Below are 20,693 nucleotides of genomic sequence, written 5' to 3'. Positions count from 1 at the left end.
TGGAATCAAAAGATTTCCGCATATGGATAAACCCCTCCTTTTCCACTATGTAAAAGGACACTATATCTTAAATGATATGCATCATGACTGCATTCATAATAGCTTTCCAACAAGCCCCTTTCTTGTTGGATGGGACACGATTTATTGAGGGAGCGTGAGAGCTCACTGAGCCCACAGAGACCACCATGAGCGTTGGGAGCCCAAGTCAAGCGAAAGTGATATAATTTAAACAATTACTATGTCCATATGGGACATCAAAAAGTTTACTGTTCTATGGTTAAAATGTTGTGCATATGAATAAAACCTGTTTGAAGGTTAGCCAAAATCCTTTTCTAACTAAAACATATCAAATATACACTTAGAACTATCATAAATACATCTTAAATACATGTTTTTAAACTATTTACTTCTCTTGTGCCCATAAAATGTGGCCGGTGAGATGCCATTTTTAAAATGCAGAGCTCCAGTTGCATCTAATTTTTTAAATATCCGTTAGAGAAATAAACTAGATCTTGCTCAGAGGATTTGCTCAGTGCTTTAAACAAACTTTATCACATCAGTAAAAACAAACAAAAAAATGCAGTATTTCCCTGCGATAGACTGGCGACATGTCCAGGGTGTACCCCGCCTCTCGCCCGATGACAGCTGGGATAGGCTCCAGCAGACCCCCGCGACCCTTAACAGGAATAAGCGGGTACAGAAGACGAATGAATGAATGAAAATGCAATATCAGGCATATATACCCATCATATAGTTTGGAGGTTTGGGGACTTTTGTAGCAAAGAAAATTTGCTTTTACATGCTCACAGCAAGTACAACATATGTTATAAAGTAGTACCAGTACAATGAAGCTGAATAGATAATATGTCTTCACAGAGTTGGTCTCCCACCAAGGGTTGGTCCTCACAAAGACACACACACACCAACTCTCAGATTCTTTCAGTGTACAATTTACAACCTCTGATGTGCATTTAGCCTCCAGACAGCACTACAAATATTAAACATGTTAATTTCACACCTCCTGCGATAGACTGGCGACCTGTCCAGGGTGTACCCCGCCTCTCGCCTTTCGAAATAAACTTTCTCCTGCCCCAAAGAGAGAAAAAGAATTGCTTCTCATGAGCACTCTGCATTGGGACACTGCTTTTAGTAGCGCCACGACAAAAAGCCCCAGATCATCCTTGATTATAACAAGAACAAGGGAGAGTCCACAACCTCGACAAGGTATTGCACTTTTTTTCATGTAATATTTATCAATATTCATTCAGGTCAATGCATTGTATTCCTGTGTGAAATAAGAATACATTTTTGAATGATTTGTTGTTTATTCCTTTTGTTGCGGGTCACCAGTGTATACAGCTATAAACGGATTACAACCCCCTGTCAGGTGCCAACAGGCTGTCCATCACACACACACACACACACACACACACACACACACACACACACACACACTCTCGCACTGTTTTTCTTTATTTATTATTTTATAAAGAAGGTCAAAGAAATAGTTTCACAGAAAATAATTCAGAATTTCTGCTTTTTCTTTTTACTCAAAAACGATTTTTGTACATTAGGTGTATCATACCATCATTTACAGATGTAAGCACAGGTAAGGGCTACCTGCATGGCGTTTCTGCCTGACGCACCTCGAACGGCGCCAGTAGGGTAGCTGCAGGGTCTTCAGCTGGGAGCCACCCTACATTGATGTTTTGCTCCATTAATCCCAGTACATTTCACGGTGGTGGAGCCGCGATAGGGATGTCTCCCTACCGCCCCCTGCATCTACCCCTAGGATCCTTGCTTTCCCCACAACATGTCCTTTCTTCTCAGCCACAGCCAGAAGCTTGCATTTTCTGCCTCTTCAGCCAAGTCCTTGGATGCCTTCTTCAGCCTTGGCCTGGTCACTCCCACGTTCCTCAGGAGGCGTTGGATGGATGTTCCCTTGAATCCCCTGCAGCCAACCTCCACAGGACAGATGACAGTTGACCATCCCACCTCTCGACACTCAGCTGCCAGCTCGGTGTATTTCTCTTTCTTCCTTTCATAGGCTGCCTCCATTCCTCCCTCCCAAGGGACAGTGAGCTCTGCCATGATCACTGATCGTGCTGAGGGGGACCACAGGACGATGTCTGGTCTCAGAGAAGTTGTAGCAATCTCAGGTGGGAACTTGAGCTGCCGATCAAGATCGGAGATCTAGATGTGATTTAACATGTATTGAGACAACTTCCTCCGTCCCATGGGCCAGGCATAGTTTTGAAATGTATTTCAATGGAATTAAATGGCTTTGAAACACATTGATTGTCAATGGACAGCTATTCATGGGGCTGAAACAGGTAGTACACTCCTTTTGCACTGTATACTTGCCTGCCTGTGGCAGCTCTTTTGTCTTTACAGAATTTAGATACAACAGAAGAGATGGCAAGACTTCCAGAGCTGTCTCGACCACCTCAAGCTACTGATGGCCATGGAATGACAATGGGAACAGTGTAGATTTGTTGATTTTGACATAGTCTTCCCTCCTTGCTGGCACATTGGGTAACAAGGTATGCATCGCCTTAGGGAGCTTGTCTACTTGCCACATTGAGAACCCTGTTTTAAAGGCATCATGCAAGGTGTGCAGCCCACAACTTCCCACAGAAATGAGCGGAGAACCCCCATAGAGCTCAGCGTAATCAGACTGAAAAAGGTCAAAAAATTTTAAATTCACATTGGGCCTATCTATTGAAATAAACTTTCAACCTGCAAAGGTCCAGTTTGTCCACACATTCCTTAGGGAAACAAACAAACAATCAGCATAATTCATGGGAATGCCCAATGAATTATAATCCCAGTTATCTGGTACTATGTACTATAGGTCGCCATCCCAGAAGCGCACATGAAGATTAAGTTGTTTCTTTTTTGAAGTTTGATTCAGGCTTTCATCTAACATGAGGACAAATGGCCCATAGACGTTAGAGATGAGATTTCTTTTAATAAACTCGGCCAGTCCAAACCTTGTTATGTATGCAGCAGCTGTGGAATGTTTTGGCAATATCTGAATCAGGAAACATAGCCTGAAACAGTTCCCCAATACTGTCATTGCTTTTATACAAGTGATGCTTTGTTACGGTGTTTAAAATCCACAAGACTTCAGCTTTCAGAGTTGCTGTTGATCCAATGAGGCAGGAGAATCAGTAGAGTCTGGGTTTTGCACAGTTCGCACAGGGTTGGCTATAACACCGTCTCTGGCTGTACTTGGCCCTGGCAATGGCGAACAAAACTGGGTGATCGCATGAGATTGTTGGAGACGTTTTAGAGCGGTCTGGTGTTTCTCTGCTTTTAAGTGAGATTCAAGTCCCCCCCCCCCCTCTCAACTCCTGTCCACTCTATCTTCTCTTCACTTTCTCTCTCCTTGTCTAGTTCGGCAATATTATGTAAAGGTCCATCCATCAACATGTATAAACAATAAAATTAAATTAAATAAGTTTAACTTAGATTATCAAGAGGAGCCTTATCATCCATAAAGCTCCCCTTGGCAAAAAATCAAAATATGCTCAGCACAGCATAATGAACAGACCATTATTCTGCTTGTTTCGATGCTGGACAGGACAAAAAAAAAAAAAAAAAAAAAAAAGTCTCGAATCCAGAAGGTAGCCAAAATCTAAAGACTAACAAATGTTGCATGACGAAAGAATCTCCCCATTTCGTCTGCGCACGTACCATACCCGGTGCAGCAACACATTCCAAACTGGGCTGTCTCATTTGTAGTTTTATTTCTGCGTACTGCTAATAGTTATATTTCTTAAAGAACTACATGGAACACACGGAACTAACTGTGAATGCCACCAATGCATTGAACAAAAACAAATGAAGCGGTAAATGGATTTGAGACTTGACTAAATGTAATTTAAGACCTACAATGCAAAATATACTTGTATTTAAGACTTTTTGTGGCCTTAAATTGGGATTATCAAATTTTAGACTTTTTCAGAGTTTTTAAGACTCCGTGGAAACCCTGTAGCTACTGGTTTGTTTTCCATGGTGCAGAGCCGTGCTTCCAATTCAGAGAGCCTTGCCTCCAATGCTACAAATAAACTGCATTTATTACACGTACCATTACCGTTAAAGGAGGCAGAAGAGTAAACATGTGACAGGATGTGCAGGAGAGAGAAGGAGAAGCAGAGGGAGACAGAGTAGCCATGGCTAACAGCAAAAAACTGATTAAGTGAGAATTCAATTTCAATTTCAATTTTATTTATATAGCGTCAATAACAATACAAATCGTCTCAAGACGTGGCCTGAAAAAAACCCGGCCTGAAACCCCCAGAGCAAGCCTGAAGGCGACGGTGGCAAGGAAAAACTCCCTTTTAACAGGAAGAAACCTTGAGCAGAACCCAGCTCATATGGAGGGACCCATCTGCCTAAGGCCAGCCGGGTACAGACAGAAGAATGAGATGTGAGGTTCAAAAGGAGCTATGGAGGACAAGTGGTTGAGTAAAGAGTATGTCAGAATTCTCCGCTATACACACAACGTTTTTGTGATTTCAAAGAATCTAAAACAGTCTGCAAACACTTACTCACGTGACGGACGTTGACAGAGCACACATCTAAATTTTTGCTGAAAGGAATAGAGGCTGCTTTGCTCTGAAAGGCAGTCCTCTGTGGCTGTTCATCATACCTTTTAATGGAGTCTATCTCTTCCCTGCACTTGATAATGTTCACCCTGCTGACTAGATCAGATTAGCAAGGATTTAAGGCTTTGTTCTGTGGACAAAATCAATTTCTGTACACTTTCCAATTTTTGTAAAGTTTTGTGTATGAAATGGAGTGTGAGATTAAACAAGTTGTATTGTCTAACAAAGTAGTGGTCTGGTTATGGTGTTGCATCTGCGTAGCTCGGGCAGGACTAACCAAACAATATGGACTATCTCATGAGGACACCTCAGTATGTCAAGCTAGGAAACTACACCTCTGGGACTGTAGTCAGCACCACTGGTGCAGGGAGTGTGCTCACCAATGTCCTATTTACACTGTTCACCTTGGATTTCAAGCACAACCCAGGAGTCTTGCCTCTTGCCGAAGTTCTCCAACTGCAGTTGTGGGGCGTATCAGGGATGGACAGGAGGAGGAGTACAGTAATCTGGTGAACAACTTTGTTTCTTGGTGCAGCGCAAACCGCCTACAGATCAACACTTCCAAAGCTAAGGAGATGATGGTGAATTTTCTGAGACTCAGACCCCACCTGTCTGACAATCATATCAGTGGGGACTGCTGTATGGAGATGGTTCAGACTTATAAGTTCCTGGGTCTGCAGCTGGATCACAAACTGGACTAGTTAGCTTATAGACTGAGTGTACGAGAAAGGTCTATTTACTCAGGAGGCTATTGTCTTTTAACATCTGCCTGAAGCTGCTGGAGAGGTTTTATCAGAGTGTTGTTGCCAGTGTCCTCTTCTATGCTGTGGTATGCTGGGGAGGCAGCATTAAGAAAAAGGGGTACCTCATGGCTAGATAAGCTGATAAAGAGGGCTGCCTCTGTGTTAGGAGCAGAGCTGGAGTCCCTGACATCAGTGGTAAAGGCAAGGACATTGAACTCCCACAAATCATGAACAATGTCCACCACCCTCCACACGACAGAGAAAGCTGGACTGTGGTGGTCAACCTGGACTTTGCTGCTACTATATATTTTATACAGAATTATATATTTCATATATGCATTTATATAACTTGTATAGTTTCATACCAATACCCATATACTTACCTTATCTGTGAATATTGTATTTTATATATATATATGTAGATTCATATATATATATATGTATATATATATGAATCTACATATACAGACAATTTATCTCATGTCCATATTTAAAGCTATACATACTGTATATACTGTATTAATACTGTACAGTTATGATCAATTGCTAACAGTACTATGTCTCAGGTATGGTGCCATTTAATATATAGATATTACATAGGGGAGTTTGCATGTTCTCCTTGTAATAATGTCTGCATGGGTTCTCTCCGGGTACTCCGGCTTCCTCCCACTGTCCAAAGATATGCTCATTAGGTTAACTGATGATTCTAAATTGGCCGTAGGTGTGAATGGTTGTCTGTCTCTCTGTGTTAGCCGTGTGATAGACTGGTGACCTGTCCAGGGTGTACCCCGCCTCTTGCCCGATGACAGCTGGGATAGGCTCCAGCAGACCCCGCAACGCTTACAGTTTTTTTCAATTGCTTACACACATTTTCAAAGCTCTATCTGTTTTTTCAAAGCTCTACACACAAATTCAATAATTGCTCAAATGAAATGCAAAAAGTGACCCCTATCTTGCAAAATCAAACACAGCGTTCAAAATATTGTACACATATCTCAAAAGCAAGCATTTGTCTCACATCATAAACACATTTTCCATAGTATTATAAACTTATGTCTATCATGTACACACTGTTACTCTAAATCTAAAGCTCTTTTGTTTTTATGGATTTTTTTTAAAATATTGCCATATAAGAGTGAAAATACAGTAATATGCAAAAATAAATCAATCCAATCAATATTGGAACCAAACATGTTTATTTTTCTGAATAAATCAGTTGCTGTAGTGAATTCAGTTTTGTACAGCACATAGGAAAAAACAAAGCATGTACACCAACCACCACATATGGTGGTACATCAACCAAAAAAATAGAGATTTACAGTAATGCATGACAAAAGTGTGTGTGTGTGTGTGTGTGTGTGTGTGTGTGTGTGTGTGAGAGAGAGAGAGAGAGAGAGAGAGAGAGAGAGAGGGAGAGAGAGAGAGAGAGAGGGAGAGAGAGAGAGAGAGAGAGAGAGAGAGAGAGAGAGAGAGAGAGAGAGAAAGAGAGAACTAGTTGGGTGTGTATTTAGGGTCCATCTCTCCTCCGGGCTGGATCTGGCCACAATATTTCATCTACATCACATGCTATATTTTCTCTGGCCAAACATCGAGGGAAAAACCTTCTGGCGTGGCGTACCCAACCTTGGATAGAGGCAACATCAATGTCACCACATGCTTCCTCCATTGCCTGGAGAAGTGGCAGACGGGCATGGGGATTACGATCATATACTTTCCAGCGCCATGCTGAAAAGAATTCCTCAATTGGGTTTAGGAAAGGTGAATATGGAGGTAAGTTTACAACTGAAAAAATTGGATGATTGGCAAACCAATTTTGGAACAACTGAGAGCGATGAAAACTGACGTTATCCCATATAACCACATATCTTGCCTGGTCTGGATCATCTTCATTTGGAGCAAGAATTCCCTGAAGAGTATCCAGAAATGTCAGGATATGGTCAGTGTTGTAGGGGCCAAGTGTTGCATGGTGGTGCAGAACACCATTATGTGTTATGGCAGCACACATGGTAATATTGCCTCCACGTTGGCCTGGGACATTGATAATTGCCCTCTGCCCGATGATATTTCTCCCTCTACGTCTTGACTTGGTGAGATTGAACCCCACCTCATCCACAAAGATGTATTCATGCAGAATGGGGTGGGCATCCATCTCCAATATTCTCTGTATCACACAGACAAAACAATAGATCAGGATATGCACGATACCATAGTCTCAGCAGATGAAAGTGTGATGTACTGGCATTGCTATGTACATACCTCCACATACTCATGCCGCAGATTCTTGATTCTGTCACAATTCCTTTCAAATGGGACCTTGTACAGCTGTTTCATTCGAAACTGATTCCTCTGCAGGACACGGTGTATTGTTGCAAGACTCACAGCATCAATATTGTTGAATATGTCTTCATCTTGCAAAATACGACTTTGGATCTCACGGATTCTAATTGCATTGTTTGCTAAAACCATATTCACAATCGCGGTCTCTTGCTCTTGTGAGAATATACGACCTCGTCCTCCATGATACTGTTGTCTTTCAATTCTGGAAAATTCAGAAATAGCTGTATGAGTGTATGCGCAGTAAGTCAAGGCTGTAATGCCCTGTGACCATTCATACAGTATGCAGTATATACATTGGATGTTTTGAGCTACAATAGAATACATGTATTTTATAGTACTATGTATGCAGAAATGGCTATTACTGTACTCTACATTACTGTTACAATAATTGTTGCACATCTGTTCTCATTTCGAAATGTTCGAATTATGGCTGCCACTGTAAATCGACTCAAGTTGGGTTGGACTCTGAGTCCAGCCTCTCTCATGGTCAACCCATGATTGATGACATGATCAATGAGAGTAGCCCTAATGACATCAGGGACTACTCTCCTTGGTTCCTCCCTTTCCCTTACTCCTCCAAGTCCTCCTCTTCCTCTCCCTCTTCCTCTTCCTGCTCCTCTTCCAAAGTGTCCTCTTCCTCTTACTGCTCCTCTTCCAAAGTGTCCTCCACGAACTCGAACTCCTCGCCGTCCTCTGTGTCCTCCTCTGACTCCCCTGTCTCTCTCTGCATTGACGTTATCCATTGTTCAAGACAGGTTACTTGACCTTTGGCCTATTTATAGGCCTATATCAGGCAGTGATTGGTTGGTGTTCAGCAAAGCAATTATTGTTTGCACACATGAGGATGGAGTCTGAGGCACTGATGACTAAGTGTGGCATTTTCATTGGTTGGAAATCAAGTTACTTCCTGATAGATTTTTGTGTGTTAGGTAGAGAATTGTGTGTATTGAATTGCAAAAAGTTAAAAGCTAAATTGAAAACTGTGTCAAGGCTGAGAATTAGTGTATGGTTTTGCTGAATTGATGTAGAGTTGTGAAGTTTGAGTCAAAGGTTTTAGAAAGTGTGTGCTACATAAAGGATTTGTGTGTAAGCAATTGAAAAAAACTGTAACAGGAACAAGTGGTTACAGAAGATGAATGAATGAATGAAGATATTACATAGACTATATAATAATAATGTGATTTTTATATTTTTTGTTTATTTTGTGTTTTTTTGTGTTTTTTAGAAATGAAGGAAATCCTTCAAACATACAAATACACTAATATACTTACCTCTATACATGAATATTGTATTATTTATATATATTCATCTATATTTGCAGACAATTTATCTCATGTCCACAATTTAAAAGATACATACTGTATATATTGTATATTTACACTTACACCACTATATACAATGTTTATACATTTTATATTACCACTTATTTTTACCACTATCTATCTATCTATCTATCTATCTAACACCATGGGGGTAGCTTCATGTGTAGAAATCACAAAAGTCAAATATATATTTTTTATGTTTTTTGTTTATTTTGTGTTTTTTGTGTGTTTTTTTGTGTGTGTTTGTGTGTGTGTGTGTGTGTGCGTGTGTGCGTGCGTGCGGGTGTGGGTGTGTGTGTGTGTATGGTTGCGCGTGGGTGTGTGTGGTTGCGCGTGTGTGTGTGTGTGTGTGTGTGTGTGTGTGTGTGTGTGTGTGTGTGTTTTAGAAATGAGGGAAAAACCGGAGTACCCGGGGTAAACCCCCAACATACAAACTCACAAAAGCGAAGGACTACTGATTAATCGCTTAGTTGTGTGAATGCACTGTTGACTACAGAGGTGGCACTAAATGTGCTGCCTCATATCTACCTAACAATTTACATAAACCTAAATATTATCTACCTATTAGTCCTAAACGGCTTGGCGATGGCTCTGCCTAAAGTAGAGAAGAACCTGCTGATGGCGTTAGGCCTCTTTTTGGGAACTACCAGACGACCTTTCAAGCATGAGGCAATACTCTCTACAATGAATATCTCCTGCGATTCCATTGATGCCACAAGGTCCTCCACGGACCCACAAATTTTGCAGAGATCCTTGAAAATGACCTTGTGAAGACCTTTGAGAGTTGTTGCCTTGAACCTAAGATCTGCACCTTCAATTTCAGCACAAACTTTTTCCACTAGCCAACTGAGAATGGCCTTTGGATATCCGCATGTGGGGAGCAGTTTCGCCTTTTTGAATGTTTTCAGTACAACCTTGTCAAGTATTATCCTAATGTACGCTTTCAGTTCTTCTGTCAGTTGTTCTGTTTCTGTCACTACTTGTTCTGGTAGAGGCTCCTCTTTGATCTCTGAAACAGTGGCCAAAGGTTCACTGACTGCAACAGGGATGTCTTCTGGAATGACTTGTGCTAGTGGCTTGGTCTGTCTTATAGCGCGCATCATCTTGTTGCTGTGGTCTTCGGCTTGAGTGCCAAACCACCAACCCATCAGGGATAAGAAACGCGTCACTTTGTTGTGTATGTCAACGTGTGCATTACCCTGCATATGCACAACAGGTCGTAGTGTGTGAGGCTTCCTTGTTTCTGGGACTATTTCAGGCATCATCCCTTCCAAAATGCTGAAATGCAGAAACTCCCTGAGTTGAGCCTTGAAAATTGGAATCTTGCCCATTGAAATGTTTTTCAACTTTCGGTACTCACAGACTTCATTCTGGCTTTCTTGGTTCTCATCTAATTGAAGCAAGGAGTCAACATGTTCAATGGTTGTCTGCACCGACTGACTGCCTTCAGCTCTGGGAGCAGTGCAGAATTTGGCTCTGAGTTGTGCAACAATACGATGGATGGATGCTTTTGTGACCTGTTTTGCAAAAAACACCTTGATTTTACTGCCACTGCTTTCAAATAACGATCTCCGCTTGGGCTCTGTCTGTTCACCACTGATGTCTTCTAAACCGTTTATTGCCTCAACAACTGTGGATGCAACGTCATCTGCTGCTGCGACAGTCTCCTCCAAGATGGCTGATTTCATCTCCTCATAGTCCGAGTATGTCATGTCGCCCAATAGAGGCGCGGTAAGATCATTAACCTCTTTTTCAAAGACATCATGTACTGCCTTAATTGCTGATGTCATTGCGCTGTCCTGTGACTGGGTGCCCTCTGATGTCGTGTCTGATTCGCCAGACTGTACTTCAGTCACTGTCCCTAGATTTGTCTGTCTTTTTGCGCATTGAAAACGTATGTTGCATAAGAAGTCTTTGATCATTTTGATGGCAAGGGAAACCATCCTATTCAGCCTTTTTGGAGGAGTTACATGCTGACTGATTAAAGTCTCCGCAGATAGCACGTTGTCAGAGTGGACTGAATTAACACTTTCTATTATTTCTTTCACAATTATGTGAGTCAGCTGCTCTGAGCTGATGCTGCGAACCTCTTCTGCAATGTTCAAAACTTCTGTGAAAGCCATAGGAAGTGTGTCACCCAGAATGGACAAAACCTGTTCTTCAGTCACCTTGGTTTCGTTCTTTAACAATATTGCAACAGATTTTGTCAGAACAATAATGAGATCTAATAGGAGCTCTGCCAAAATAGTTTTGGTGGCGAAATCGGGGGTTCCTGATTTCAGCAACATCCACTGTTCAGATGTCATCTTGCTGAAAAAAGATGCGATCACTGGGCGCACGGATTCCACAGTAACGCCTTCCATCTCTACAGTAGCCTCCGCCATCTCCTCGGGTTTTGGGGTTGCTTCTCTTTGCATTGTGGCTGTTATTACTATATTACTGAATATTGTTTTAGGCTACTAAATACCGTATTGCTGTGTTACTGACTGTATACCAAACAATTACCTGTGATAATTTCCGGTTTGTAAGCTAAGCAGTTAAGTCCTACACTAGCAGAATAAGTGTCCTACCTAAGCTATAAGTATGTCTGAGTTAACATCGTGGGCACCTTCAAAGCCAAAAAAAAAGATCAAAGGAAGTGACTGAGTGACGTCATCGCGGGCAGCACACGTGGCTTAGCAACCGTTGCTACGAGTGACCTCTTGTAAACGAATTCCAATAAAGAAGACCGGAAGTTGGGATTTTCTGACAGGAAACTGTCAGCGGTGTTTTTGTTGCTAGTGGGGACTGTTGTGAAAATGGCGACGCCTCGTCGCTCTTCTCAGCAGCAACCAAACTCCCTGTTGTCCTCCCCTCCCCGCGGCTCCTCTCTCCCCGTCACTCCGCCTGGCTCTCCGCCGACACCCGCCGACGATGCTTCCTCGCTTCCCCACCCTGTCGGAATGGAGAACACGGCTGACTGTGAGGTAACCCCGGCTTCTCCCACCGCCACCTCCCCAGCTCTGGCCCTCGCTGCCGGAGGCAGCAGCAGCAGCAACAGCAGCAGCACTAGCAGCAGTGCTAGCTCTCCAACCAACACCGAGGGTAGCGGGACCAGTCCCAGCTCCACCCCCGATTCGGGCAGTGGTAACCCGTGTAACAACAGTAGCGGGAGCGGCGGTGCAAACGGGACTTTTAGGGAGCTGTTTGAAGCCTGTCGAAACGGGGACGTTTCTCGGGTGAAGAAAGTCGTGGATGCGGTGAATGTGAACGCCAAAGACATGGCTGGACGCAAGTCGACACCCCTGCACTTCGCTGCAGGTAACCACAGAAAATAAACAAATTAGTCTCATTGTCAGGCTGTTCGTACAGTCGGAAGCAGAGTTCAAGTAAAGACTGACCAGAGAACAGCTAACACTTTAATACAGGATACATAAGTTGCAAGAACCGTAAGCTGTATGTTTTACACTGGTCAGAGTTTTTATCCCAAATTTAACATGCACGAGTAGAGATGAACATGATCTTCTGTTAATTGTGCAAAACATGTTTTTATACATTTCAAGAAAATGTGTCATGTTTTTTCTCTTGTTATCGAAAGCATTTTCCCATCCCTGTCTCAACTAGAAAGGGATGGGAATAGGTCTTATTGAAATTGAAAACCAGTTCATGATCAATTCATCTGCAGACACTGATTTGTCAGGAACAGAGGCCAGCATACTGAAATAATGTTCGTAACACTGTAAATGCACTGAATTTGTGTAATGTTGTTTCTTTTAATACTGGTTGCTAATAATAATAATTGTGTAGACTGATTTGTATTTTAATTTTCTGAAAATTTGGAAACGGTTTTGTCAAGTGTGTGTAAGGTTTGGATAGATACACTTAAATCAGCGATTAAATCATTGAATCGGTGATTAGCTAACATTTGTTAAAATTACCTGAATTTTATTTGTAAATGCAGAATACAACGACACATCCCAGTATGCTGAAGAATAATTTTTCAAAAAATAGTCATTGTCTACAGAATATGAATTGGTTTATATTTAAATTAAGCTACTGACCAGCCCATTGGGCTGTGACATTTAGCCTAGCAGCTTTTCCAGAATGCAAATATCATACTGAGGCAGATGGACAACATCATCAACGTGACATAAATTTGATTTTAACTTCTTAATTATACGCGTTTGCCGCTGTCAAAATGTAGAGAATACATGAATCAAATCAAATATCCACGGCTTTTAAAAACACTCGTCTTCGCTTCAGTTCAGCTTGACTGTCAGAATCAGAATACTTTATTAATCCTTCAAGGAAATTGTTTTGTTGCTGTTGCTCCCATAATGTGACAGTTGCAGCCTGACACTCAAATACAAATAGAATAAAAAAAGCAATTTGCAGAGGTAAAATGGTTAAAAAGAAATTACAACAGAGTATGAAGTGTTAAGAGTGACCAACACTCAGCGAGAGGAGTTATGAAGTTTGATGGCCACAGGCAGGAATAACCTCCTTCTGTGGTCATCTGTCTTTGACACTGTGGTCAAAGAGTCCAGTTCCACCGCTACAGCATCACTGGCCTTGCGAATCAGTTTGTTGAGTCTATTAGCCACTCTCAGCCTACTGCCCCAGCATGCAGCGGCATACAGGAAGCCCCTGACCACCACAGATTCATTAAACATCTTCAACATTGTCCATCAGACGTTTGAAGACCTCAGTCACCTCAGAGTCGACTCTGGCCCTTCCTGTTCAAACACTGAGGCACTTTTAACAAAATTGATGTTAAAAATTCTCAGCTGTTTGATCACAGGCCTTCCCATCGTCATTATTCGCCTGAACTGATGCTCTTGAATTACTCAGGATGTTTGTAATAAAGACAGAACAATCTTCACTTGTTCAACAGTTTTTAAAATCAGTAAATAGAAAAAAACGTGCTCAGTATTAATTAGAAACAAATATTGATTCTTGAAGATGAAAAAGAGGAGTGTAAAGAGTGTGAAAGATGTAAAGCAGAACTTAAAATGAACTGCATAGAAATCTGTAAAATAAGATGGATTAATAACTGACTGACACTAATTTGGCAGTTCATTAAGTACACTACTGAAAACGAATGCATTCTACTGTCTTACAGTCTCACACTAAATCTTAGTTTAATTCAATACAGTGATTTGATTTACCGCCTTTCTTACACTGTTTCAACATAAACTGAACATTATAACAATCGTGAAGCGGGATTTAGTGCAGGACTGATATATTAAGTGAGTGCGTTTTAGCGCGCTGGCTTTTTAATTCTGCTTTTATCAACTCTGTCTCAGGCTTTGGTAGGAAAGATGTGGTGGACCACCTGCTTCAGACGGGCGCTAACGTGCACGCTCGAGATGACGGGGGTCTGATCCCGCTGCACAATGCCTGCTCGTTCGGTCATTCCGAGGTGAGAGTTCAAACTGTAACGTTTCAATCTATTTTGATTTATTTTGTCACTGTGTTTTCACTGTGGTATGATCATTTAGTGGATGTTAGGTGAAGCACGAGACTTAAATAAACCTCTCTATTCCCCCATAATTGACATGGGAATCGGTACAATCCAGAAAGAATGGTGATCAAAATGTAAAGACGGTTACTATTGGTGCAAAAGATATAACGCTCTCGAACAAGGCGTACGTGGCCTCTTTGTCTGTTAACTGTGTTGTGCACAGTCAGCCTTCAAGATCACATTGAGAACACCTGCATGTTTACTGTCGTTCCAACCTTGATATTCTGCTCATGTCTAATCCTGCTGCGTATTGCCTGTGACATATGTGCGAATTATTTCGGTTCCCTTGGCTCTTAACCACGGGGACCAGTGCAACGTGCCCAGTTTCAGATGTTTTAGAGGCTTTTAGAGCTGTGTTGGAAAGCACTTTGCAACCTTGCAAGTGTCCTAGTGCGGCAATGATTAGCATTTTGATGAGAGCTACTGTCCAAACTGAAGCCACTTACTTGGATTCTACACTGCCAAGGCTCTGAAAGGGGTTCAGTTGTGAGTTGAACACATTTTGTGAGGAAAGACGATTTGGCTGAAGGTGTGTGCCTTGGCAGCTTTTGATCATGGCTGGCTCTGGGAATGTGGAGTCTATCCATTTTACAAACTGACAGCATTGGCACTGAGGGATTGGTGTGATTCTTAGTTTTGTATACATACTCTTTGATCAGATATTTCACTCTTAAATCAGTATTTAGGCTAAATATACCACATTAAACACAGAGGTGCTGACAGCAGTATTTTGTTAAGTTAAAAACTGAGTTTAGTAAGCAATTAACGGGAAAAAATGGGTTTAGATTACTCCTCAAATTTTGCAACCACCTGCTTCTAAACAAGTGTTTACTGCTTTATTAGGATTTACTGGCATAAGGACAATGCAGCACTACTTAATCACATTAAGACAAATGAATCACTAGTATGATTATATAAACAGCAACTGACACAAATGTCAACCTAAAAACAGCTACAGAGGACATAAAAAGAGAAATGTCTATCTATATACACATTGGAGTCCAGCAGACACTTTGGGGATAGATATCACTTTCTAGTGAGAAAAAAAATCTGATATTTATACAATACATCAGCCGATACTGATACACTTTGGAGGGCTAGTTACCTTAGTACCACAGCAAACGGATGTGATGAGCATGGGTGACGGGATTATGTTAGTTGTAAGGAGAGGGGGAAATGATGGGATCATTATTTATTAACGGCAATGTCTTTCACCAACTAGATCACAACTCATTATGAAGGCGCCGCTTGACTCTGCATCACCCTCTGTTAAGCTGTGATACATCTGCGACATGTGCTGCAGACATATATTATGAATAATGGTGTTGGAGCACGCTCTGCTGGACCGACCTGGTGATGTTGTGCAGTTTTTCTGCGTAATGTCCTGTGAAAAGATTACATATCATTAAGCTTTAACCTACAAAGTACAACCTACACTGATCAGGCACAACATTAAAACCACTGACAGGTAAAGTAAATAACATTGACCATCTTGGGACAATTCAATGGCATTCGTTTGTTATTTAGATGTGTACCACCAACCTAGACCAGGCCAGCCACCTCCACCCCATAGCAATGACACTCCTAGATGGCAGCTGCCATCCCCAGCAGGATGCAGTTTGACACAGACACACACACAGTTTGGGAACAACTCAAAACAACATGAAAAACAGCACAAGGTGTTGACCTGGCCTCCAAATTCACTAGATCCCAAACTGATCAAGTATCTGGATTTACAGAGGCCCCTCCCCTCAACCAATAGGACCCAAAGGCCCCCACTAACAACATTCTGTTACCAGACACCACAGGACACCCTCAGAAGACCCATGTCCATTCTCTGATGAGTTACAACTGTCAAAACACAAGGGAGACCTACACAATATTAGGAAGCTGCTGAAAACTGAAGTGACACATTTCAGAAAAAAATAATATTACAATAAAAATGTATAGCGAGCTGCAAAAGTGTGCACGTGCTTTTATAATTCAGGCTGTGTTCAGAATCAACGTCTTGTCAAGTTTGTGTGAAATTTTACACACCTGTCTTCACCTGAAGTGACTCTGATCTCAGCTGTTCCTGTCGGAATTTCTCAGATCTTTTTAGTTTAATGCTAATATAAGAGCCACAGGGATCTCACCGTTGAAAGGTATTGCTCAGGTTAGGGCTACCAAGTTTTGAGGTGTCACTTTTTAGATTGTTACCAACAAGTGGAGAAAAGATGACACAACAGGGACTCTATCAATAACAAGATGTCACCCAATAACTGATGAAAAGACAAAACTGGTCAGGGAGGGTGTCAAGAGGCTGACAGCAACATTAAAGGAGATGCAACTCCTTCTGGTAAATACCGGTTCTCCCCACATAGGACAGATATCTTCCCCAAACGGAGCTGTCAAAGGATTTGAGTTCCATTTGACGTTTAATATTTTAGATTGCTATTTATCAGTTTTTGCACCATTTGAGAGAGCATTAAAAATGTCTGGGCACGTATTAAGACTTGGCAAGACTAGTGCATATGAATAGGGGAGGCTTTGGTCTGTGAACTTTGGAAACAAGAGTCCTGTGAACCACTTTGAACTGAATTAATCAATGGGAACGGATGATGCTCTGAGTTTGTCCGTGGGGGCATAGAGGGCTGAGACTTTAGTGATTTAAATAGAGGAGGTGCCGACATTGTTTTATGACAAAAAATGTAAATGCATGTGTCCTGAATCTTTTTTTTTTTTGTAGGTGGTCTCCTTGTTGCTGTGTCAAGGGGCGGACTCTAATGCTCGAGACAACTGGAACTACACGCCGCTACACGAAGCTGCCATCAAAGGCAAGATAGACGTCTGTATAGGTGAGCACGCAAAAACACACAGGAAAAATTCAGATCAAACAACCGCACACGTTGTCTCGGAGTACGTTCTCGCTCATGTGTCTTGATTAGACAGCGAATGTCAGTATGTTTAAAAGACATTATTATGTTTGAAGGTGTGATTGAATCGGTCGGGAACGAAAAACATCTATCACTGTCACTGGTTGGTGTGATAGCATGCTGGTATTGCATTGTCCCTTTGGGTACAGTGAAGGGCTGATGTAAATACACATTCTAATTTCTGTTTATAATGCCATAGCTTAATTATAGATATTAAATTCTGCTTTGTCATTGAAGTCAATCGTGTGTGTATCTTCAGATGCCTCTGTCCCCCATTGTTCCAGAGTCGCATCTCGAAGCTTTGTATTATCATGCAGTGGTTTTTGAAGCTGTAATAAACCCCCTATAGACTGTAAGCTCCGATTTCCTGTGAAGCGTAAATCAGCAAATAACCTTTCTATTGCTGTTACTGTGTTGCTACTTTTCCCCTACGCAGGGGACAAAAGTACACTGATCCCCTTGCCTTAGTGGGAATTCACATTACAGATGAGAGATAAGCGCTGCAAAGTAATACTAAAGTATTCGGTCCCTTCAGTCCAAACTGGCTCTGACCTCTGTTCATCTCTCTGGTCATCACAGCCAGCCGTCTGCAGCAGAAGCGAAAGTTGCTGGCCAGACTGTTTTCACCAGCAACACTAATTTACTGAACAAAGTAGTCTGTACTGGGGGTGTAACGGTACACACAAGTCACGGTTCGGTACATACCTCGGTGTGGGGGGGTCACGGTTCTGTACGGTTCAGTACGGTTCGGTACAACGGGAAAAAAAGCAACAAAAACACACACGTGTATAAAACTAGCTTTTTTTATTTATTTTGAACAGACACCAATGGACTGAAAAAACTAAAAAACATCTCCTGTTATAAAAGTAAAAAATAGAATAAAACATAAAACAAATGCATTAGGAGGGTTCTCATACCATTCATTCATCTTGTTCATACAGAGGAAAAGAAAAAGCACAATTTCTTGTAGGGATAAACTGAGGTAGTCAGGTAGCAACTGGCAACTTTGGTGACTTCATTATAAGAAACTAAACTAACTTGTTGCACACACGATTTTTTCCTCGCACTAGTGACAGACTTATCAGGGTGATGCCGTCTTATGTGCGTTAGCATGTTTGACGTGTTTCCAGCGACGTACCACACCTCCGCAAAACATCGTCGGCAGACAGTCTTTGTCCGGTCCGGCCGTTATGTTGCACCAGGAAACCAAAGAGTTCCCACTCAGGTGATTTAAATGAAGCCGGCAGCTCTTCCAGCTCCACACTTCTCCAGTACATCTATGCTCCACACTCTGCATTACTTTTCTTCTTCGTCTTTTTTCTTCTTCTCTAGGCTAATAACATTTGCTGGCAACTTTTAGGCTCACTACTGTCACCTGGATTGAAGTGAGGACTCCACTTTTTCTTTTTTGTAATAGCTACTCACTCAGACGTATTCGCCGTATGACTGCATGCACCAAACCGTGACGCCCGTACCGTGTCACCGCAGGACGAATACAAATACCGTTGCACCCCTAGTCTGTACAGACACCTTCCCAACATAACGCAGCAGAAAATTTGTTATTTTTACTGCCGTGTGTGAAGAGCAACACACAGGGCCTGGGGTACCAGTGTTGATTAATGTGGATTTTACTGTAAATGAGTCGATACCAATGTAGATTTAATTCAACAGAGAAGTAGAGAGGTTGTGAAACTGTTCCCTGAGGACAGTTGCCAACAGCATGATAAATGTCAACGCTGTATGGCAGACAATAATCTCTTTGATATTCATGGAAAAGGCACTGCTCCGTGTGAGTAATAACAACAAATGACTGCAATGATAACTCGCCGACACCTTGTTTTGAGAACAGCAAGGAGGAAATGTTGTGCTGCAGAACATCTGGGCCATGAAAATCTGCTTTGTGGAGGTCCGATGATCCCTGAGCACAGACTTCATCCTGTTGCCAGGGCAGCTGGTCAGCTATTGATTTATCAATAATTATGAATGAGACTGAATTTGAGCTAAAAGATTTGACTTCACTCACTCTTGTGTGCTATTGATTTTCAGTCTGAACAGTACTTCACGTTAAAAGCTTTCAAAAAGGCACAACACAATGCAAAAAAAATTAATTTTGCAGAGATATGTTGATATTCCCAAGCTATTTCGTGCTTCATGAATTCATTAGGGACGTATTTTTAGCATTGCTTCTTATGTAGTACAGTAGTTGCTGTACAGTAGGGCTGAACAATCAAGATAGTTGCAATTTTCCCCCCATATCTTTCACTCCCGTCTGACAGCTGGCTCAGCGTCTTTATACAGGATGGGATCATCCTCTGTTTTAACAGCTGACAGTGAAATAGCACCTGCTGCATCATCTTTTCCATCACCTTTACCACCTCCCTCCTACAGGCTGGCTTGTAGATGTACAGAGTAGGCGCTATACACATGGTCTATACCGTTATGGAAATGTATACCTGTGCACTGGTGTGTCTGAGCCACTTGCTGATTGGCGGTTGTGTTTCTATGTCACTGAGTTTCTTTGAGCGCTTCAAATAGTATATTTAGCTGAAAGGTTGCTGGAATGACTGCAACGCAAAAAAAGGATGAAGTCAGAGGAGCTGGTGTGGATGACCATTGAATCAATTAACTGGTGAATCCTCTGTGCTTGCCTGGCCGTCCCACCAAGAGGACCAATTGCAGTTGATGCGATTTGTGTTGCAGTGTTGTGCAGTTGTGCACATCAGGGCTTGTTCTACACAGAAATAAAAACAAAGCTCATAAACTACTTTAAAATGTCTGACTTTAAAACGTCAGAGCACTCCCTTTTCATGTCTGTCACAAACTTCCTAAATGATTTGTGACTAGAACTTGTAAAATATTTTTAGATTGATCCAGATCCACAATAAAAAAAAATATTCGAGAGTCTGTTGTCTAGGTGGCTTATGTGAAAGAAACATACAGTCACACTGCTCTGATTGGCCCATTAGTGAAGTGCTTCCACTTCCACAAAATACAGTTAACGAGTTCTTGAAGCAAGAAGAGGATGAATGTGTCATTTGCTACAGGTTCAAAAGCCAAGTATTTTCAGGTCATATTATCAGGTTGCTAGAGATTATTTGAAAAGCTTACACCTTCACAGCTCCCATCCTCAAATAACACATCCATACTTCTATCTCTGGCTGAAAAGAAGAGTGCAATGCACATTTCCACTTATCATCATCCTCCTAGCTGTGTATGTCCTTGACTGAAGTCATGGGGATGTTTTTCAGGAAGAAATAAGC

At 41.8% G+C, this 20,693-nt stretch overlaps 1 protein-coding gene across 1 annotated transcript in view; it reads left to right on the top strand.

The window, feature by feature from the left end:
• Window positions 1-11,794: 11,794 nt before the first annotated feature.
• tnksa (tankyrase, TRF1-interacting ankyrin-related ADP-ribose polymerase a) overlaps window positions 11,795-20,693 on the top strand; it is an 86,448-nt gene continuing 77,549 nt past the window's right edge. Inside the window, exons 1-3 of the mRNA XM_084572479.1 lie at window positions 11,795-12,315; window positions 14,301-14,416; window positions 17,247-17,355. Of these exons, the coding sequence (XP_084428605.1) occupies window positions 11,814-12,315; window positions 14,301-14,416; window positions 17,247-17,355 (727 nt within the window). The 5' untranslated portion in view covers window positions 11,795-11,813. The remainder of the gene's footprint in view (window positions 12,316-14,300; window positions 14,417-17,246; window positions 17,356-20,693) is intronic.

The sequence above is a fragment of the Chelon labrosus genome (genome assembly GCF_963514085.1).
Source record: "Chelon labrosus genome assembly, chromosome: 22".
Taxonomy (NCBI): domain Eukaryota; kingdom Metazoa; phylum Chordata; class Actinopteri; order Mugiliformes; family Mugilidae; genus Chelon; species Chelon labrosus.
The sequence above is the reverse complement of the archived record's forward strand: the minus strand, read 5'-3'. Positions and strand labels throughout refer to the sequence as shown.